The 6,000-nt window shown below is 43.5% G+C and overlaps 1 protein-coding gene across 2 annotated transcripts in view; it reads right to left on the bottom strand.

The window, feature by feature from the left end:
* Positions 1 to 960: 960 nt before the first annotated feature.
* Positions 961 to 6,000, bottom strand: part of SMAD7 (SMAD family member 7) — a 35,221-nt gene continuing 30,181 nt past the window's right edge. For both annotated transcript variants that reach the window (XM_020985813.2, XM_078153264.1), the window contains exon 4: positions 961 to 3,043. In XM_020985813.2, the coding sequence (XP_020841472.1) occupies positions 2,505 to 3,043 (539 nt within the window). In that variant the 3' untranslated portion in view covers positions 961 to 2,504. The remainder of the gene's footprint in view (positions 3,044 to 6,000) is intronic.

Here is a 6,000-nt window from a genome sequence, read left to right as displayed (position 1 = left end):
GACAGTACTTTATCCTAAAGGCAATAGGAAATCATCAAATGTTTTGCTCAGACTTGGGAAGACCAGACAAGAAACTTTCAGGAGGCTGTTTGAGTAGAAGGAAGAATGGGAGAGACATAGCAGTACTTGAAATGACAGGATTTGCAAGTGATTACACCTGAAGGTGAAAGGAGGCAACTGTGATTTTTTCAAGCTGAAGTGACTGAATAGGATGATACCTACCAATAGCAAAGCACACTAGGGGAGAGAACTATAGTGGGAGATGAGTCTGGTTTTAGGCATGTGAGTTGGACTTGCCAGTAAGACAGACTGGCAGACATACCCAGCAGGCAGCTAGGGATCTCAGGTCTGAGAAAGAGTACTAGGGTTGGAAATGATGAATCTGAGAGTCATCTGAAGAGATCATCAAAGCCAATTAAATTATGCAATGAGTGGATGGAGAAGAGTGCCAAGGACAGTCTCATGGGGACATCTAGTTAGGGGTCAGAAAAGCTAGGGTAGCAACAACGAAACAGCTATATCAGCTTCAGGGATTTAACCCAAATCAAATGAAATCACACATCATCCTCCCCCATTAATTCATAGGGTAGATTTAAATATCTTTTCCCTCCAGCTCATTAATTATTCCACAAATCACCTCAGTTTGTCACATAACAGGGGATTTCCACAAATTTGGCCCAGGTTAGAATTTCAAGCTGCTTATTTCTATGCCTAGATATCTGATGGGCTTGGTGCTTTAAATAGGTCTGTTGCGCATAGCTTTCTACTTTACCTGAGAAGGTCAAGAACTGTATTCCTCAGCCTTTGGAGGATGAGCCACCCCACCCCACCGTGCCCTGCTCCAAGCGGTTTTAATGCCCCACCCCTCTCTGGTCCTCCATGCTACCCAGTTTGGAGCCTCTGATCCACCTTAACCCTAATCAACGAAAGAGAAGCTGGTGCACAACAGCAAGTCAAGTGTACATTTTAAAAATTGTTTAATGGAACATAAACTCCTTTAGAAAAACATTCAGCTAGGTGATAACACCCATAGAAAAAACACCAATCTCGTGTTTATCTTTTTTTAATTTGGCATTTGTTATTTGCATTTATATTAAAGCAAAGTGCATCTTTCTTTATTTTTCTTGTTTATACACATTGCACAATACATAAATAATGATGCTTATAAAACGTCTTTGTATTTACAAGTAATAATATATTTATATATAACATAAAATACATTTTTTCTTTAATAAATCTCAGTTTTTTTCAGGAGTCCTTTCTCTCTCACCAAGCACTACAATGCTAAAGTTCCAATGAGAATGCTTCTCTTGTTCATTTAAACCTTTGTAGTTAGAAAAATAGCTTATGTTAAGGTCTAAACATGCTCATTGAGCTAAGAACAGTGTAAAAGTATCATACAAGTGTATGAGTTGTAGAAGAAATGAAAACACAGTATTCTGGGACACAAGTGGTACCTTGATAACCGGCTTTGGGTTAAGATGGACCATCAAGGAGATAGTGGAAGGGGAGAGGGTGTGGTGAAGCAGGGGGTATAGCTTCCATTCCATTCCTTCCCACTTAGGAAGCTTCTCTTTCCCTCTCCTCCCCAACTCACTGGTCTAAACAGTGTGGTTTTGAGGAGGAGAGAGGCCAAGTCAGTTTTTTCCTGTGGTAGGAACAGCAGCCTTGGGAAAGCGGGCACTTTATAAGCAATATTTCAGGGAAGTCAAACTCACCGAAAAACCAAGATGTCCAAAAAAGAGGGGAAAAAAAAGAAAAAAAACAATTATGGCAGCAGTGAGGGTGGCAAAAGGTTGGGATGACCAGGGTGAGAGTCTTGGTTCTCGTTCAGAATCTTGCTGTTTGTTTCCAAGAGACCTGTGTGTGCGTGGGCCCTTGGCCTTCTATTCCAAGCTTAATAATAAAGGGGGGAAAAGTACCTGGGGAGGGGCCAGGTCAAGGGGGCTCTATCATGGAGGTGGCCTTATTATATGGGAACACCTAACCAACCAATAGAACCTAATAGGGCACTAACATCCCGACCCCTCAAGCATTTCCAAAGGGCTAAAGAGCTATTGTGGCTATAGGCTTCTTACTGAAGCTCATTCTTAAGAGAAATACCCTCCATCTGTATCACAAAGTGTCCATGTTCTCCCCTGGCATAATTGTCCCCCTCTTGGCCATATAGACTGGACAAGTGAAATGGTGACTTGGGACAGGGAAAGTGACTCCCCTCTTCTCTTCTGACTCATTGGTCATTTCATTTGGTGCTGTTGGTTTTTACTCCGCTTTTAAATTCTCAACTTACCAGGTAGCCCTCCCCATCCTATTTCCCTCCCCGCCAAAACCAAATAATTCTTTCCATAAGCTATTTCTCGAGAACAAAACAAACAGAAAACCATAAACAACAATTAAAAAATAAAACAACCAAAGAGTTTACATGAAAAGCAAGCACTCAGAAGGAAAATATTAGCAGCAAAGTAGTTTTAAACATCATCTAGTCCCCTCCGGTTCCTGTTGCGTTATCGGTTGTTGAATATGACCTCCAACCAGCATGGGCAGCTGCTGATAAACTGCCTTGTGTAACACTGGCCCCAGCCTTTCACGAAGCTGATCTGCACGGTGAAGCCCGTCCATGGCTGCTGCATGAACTCATGGTCGTTGGGCCGCTGCAAACTGTATGCTTTCTCATAGTCAAATGCCTTGATGGAAAAACCCGGGAACACCTTGTGCACCAACAACGTCCTGGAGTCGGGGTTATCCAGTGTGGCCGACTTGATAAAGATGGGGTAACTACTACGGTTATACACCCATACGCCGTCTACTTCTCTAGTCAACTGGATGCCGCAGCCAATTTTGCTACGGACTTTCTGTACCAGCTGACTCTTGTTGTCCGAATTGAGCTGTCCGAGGCAAAAGCCATTCCCCTGAGGTAGATCGTAGAAGATGTCCAAGGAGGGCTCTTGGACAGAGTAGAGCCGACCCACTCTTGTTTTCTCCTCCCAATATGCTACCACGCACCAGTGTGACTGATCCCCAGGCTCCTGAAGAAGTTGGGAATCTAGATAAGGAAAAAAGAATCAGAACTGTCAGAAGTGGCTAGCTTTGGGCCTTTTCAAATCAAAAGCACAAACATTTAACTGTGACTTTATATCTCAGGATAATCCATGGGCAACAGTTTCTCCAAATCATTCTTGACTGAGCATTTAGCTCTGACACTTTTTCATGATCCGACTCAGCTGACTTGGATTCGATAAGCAATTACTGAATTAAGTGCCTGATGCTCACGCTGTATGTGAGCTATATGTACTTTTTTTTTTGAGTGGGCAGGGTATTTCCCCCATTAGGATGTGAGCTCCTTGAGGGGCTAGGGCCAGTGTTTTTGCCTTTATATCTCTATTGCTGAGCAGTGTTACTCATCATGACTGACACTGTAAACACGAAAGAAAAAAATGGTCCCTGCCTTCAGGAAGCTTATATTCTTCATGGGATGACCTTCTTTAATAGGGAAACCCTCAAGGACTTTGAGATACATGTACACAAAAGTAACTCATTCACTCCTTGCTATCTACCTCATTTCTCCCTAGTTCCTTGTGAGACTATACTCAGTCATGGAAAAGGAAGCAACAGCAGCTCATCTAAGTCAGTCTCCATCCTTTTCCTGATGAAGACCTCCAAAAGTTGACTCCAGATCCCTGGGGAGAAAGCTAGACACAAACATCCCCAGTAGAAACCTCCAGATGGGTGGGAGACAAGTCCCCCCCCCAACTGATCTCAGACTCTTAGGACTGATGAGCAGAATGCAATCCAACCTTTGAATGTCCCTACCCTTTACACGTAGGGTCTTGCTGAGGCATCAATTCACACAGCCTCCCCCCACCCCAGCCAATAAAGGGGCATCACTTGAGCCCTGGACAGGCATACAACCTTGGGTACATTCTAATTCCTTCAAGAGATATAGTAATATCTGGGTCTAAACCCAAATATAAGCCAGGAGATTGCCCAGCAGCCTAATCATATAACTATATGGCTGGTCAGGACACAGTGCTAATGAGACCAAGAGGTATCGTTTGCAAAATTCAGCCACAAGGGACTTTTTGTTTTAATCTAACTGAATCTCAGGCACAGATAGAACCACAGAGGTTATCTAGTCCACTTTACAAATAAGGAAACTGAGGCAAAGTATAGAGAAGCTAAGTAATTTGCTCAAGGTCACATAGCTAAGAAGTAGAAGAGCTAGGATATTAGAATTCATCTAGTACAATCTCCTCGACTTACCAATAAGGGAGCTAAGACTCAGAGAGAAGAAATCACCTATTCCAGAATCACACATAGATAATAAGTTAATGTCAGATGCGAGACTAGAACCTAGGTCTTGTAAGTCAATCTAGTGCTTAATTCACTACAGCATACTGACTGACTCTTCAGTATCCCTGCACTGGCCATCTATGTCTGTTTCACCAAGGAGCATGCTTTAGTCATAAGAGTTAGATGATGGTATGTGGCCAGCCCAGTACAAATCTAGCCCCACAAGTAAAGAAACAACTTAAGATATACATCCTATGCTAAGTGGAAAACCAGTGGTTGTTCACAAAAGACGGCACTAGAACTATCCTGGAAATTTTTTTTTAAATTAAATCTGGACTAATTGAGACTGAAATATAGTATCCTGCGGTCCACGAGGCCCAGCCTACATCTCACAAAGAAAGAATGTGCCATAGAAACTAGCCTTCAAGTCCTACAAATCCCCCTATGTAGGGAGAATGATGGGAAGGTCCAGAAGAGGAGCATTTCCACATTACAGTGTGATAGGTTGCTCTCCCTCCATGCCTTGCTCCTTTCCTCCACCTCCTCTAAGTCCCGCCCCATGGTCTGACATGAAGAAAGTTTCCTGGACCTCTTTAAGAAAGCAAACCGTCCAGGAGGGTTTTTGGTGTTTGGGGTGTATGTTTCTTTAAATAGATGTTTGTGCACATTAAAAGGGGGGAATCGTCCGGGGTGGCTACAGCTGTAATTTACCTCTCCTCCTCATGCCTGGAGCTGAAGTAATAAATGTAAGGTTCAGACAGAAAACTATAAATCTGCCTGAGCTGCAGGAATAGCTGTGGTTTTTGGAGGCAGGGTGGGGACCGGAAGTTTTGTATTTGTTAACAAAAATTGGGAAAGAGGGGGGAGAAGTGTAGAGTAGGGGGGAAATGGTTGTTCCTTTAACCCTCCCTCCTCCCTACAGCCTTTTCAAGCAACTGGGGGAGAGATCAACTGATCATCAGCCAGACCAGACAGGGGGAAAGGAAAGAAGGGAGCGGGTTCTGGTGCCCACTCCCCCCCTTGAAAAGGACGGCTGTCGGCAGGGTAAAGATCGGAGCACAGTTCAGCCCAGTCACCTCCTTCCAACTTTTACAGACATGTTAAGACCTGGGAACTATTCAGGTCTATGAACTTAAAAAAAAAAAGGCACCAACATTTAGCCTTAGATTTCAGTCCCTTATGAATAAGTTGGTAGGCTAGCTTATATACTCCACTAGACCTCAAAAGGGAAATATGGATGGTCGGTCTGTCTGTCTGTATCTCTCTCTCTCTCTCAAGTCACCCCCAACAAAAGGATAAGCACAGTATCTGAATTCTCAGGACACTAACTTATTCCTGAAGAGCATCCACTGGCTGGCAAATAGGATAGTAAACATCAACCACTACTGAATTCTCAGAATTCACTTGTGCAGCAGATAATAACTGTTATAAGTAAAAATATTGCTAGCTTGTACATTCATACACTAGTTTTCCCTTGGAAGCCCTGGTTGGGGTGGGGCGGGGTGCCTTCTGAAATGTAAGAACTTCACCTCAGAAAACCAGCTCTGACACTGACTGGGAACTGGGGCCCATCCATGGTAGTTCTGGAGAGAAGTAGAAAGGATGTGAGAGAGAGAGAGAAAGTTGGAGGGTGAAAATGATGGAATCCTAAATCGTAGGCCTGGAAATTGAGAGAAGACTAGAAAAGGAGTGGAGAAGAAGTGACTAGGA

The sequence above is a fragment of the Phascolarctos cinereus genome, unplaced genomic scaffold (genome assembly GCF_003287225.1).
Source record: "Phascolarctos cinereus isolate Bilbo 61053 unplaced genomic scaffold, phaCin_HiC Scaffold_4;HRSCAF=312, whole genome shotgun sequence".
NCBI classification, from domain to species: Eukaryota; Metazoa; Chordata; class Mammalia; order Diprotodontia; family Phascolarctidae; genus Phascolarctos; species Phascolarctos cinereus.
The sequence above is the reverse complement of the archived record's forward strand: the minus strand, read 5'-3'. Positions and strand labels throughout refer to the sequence as shown.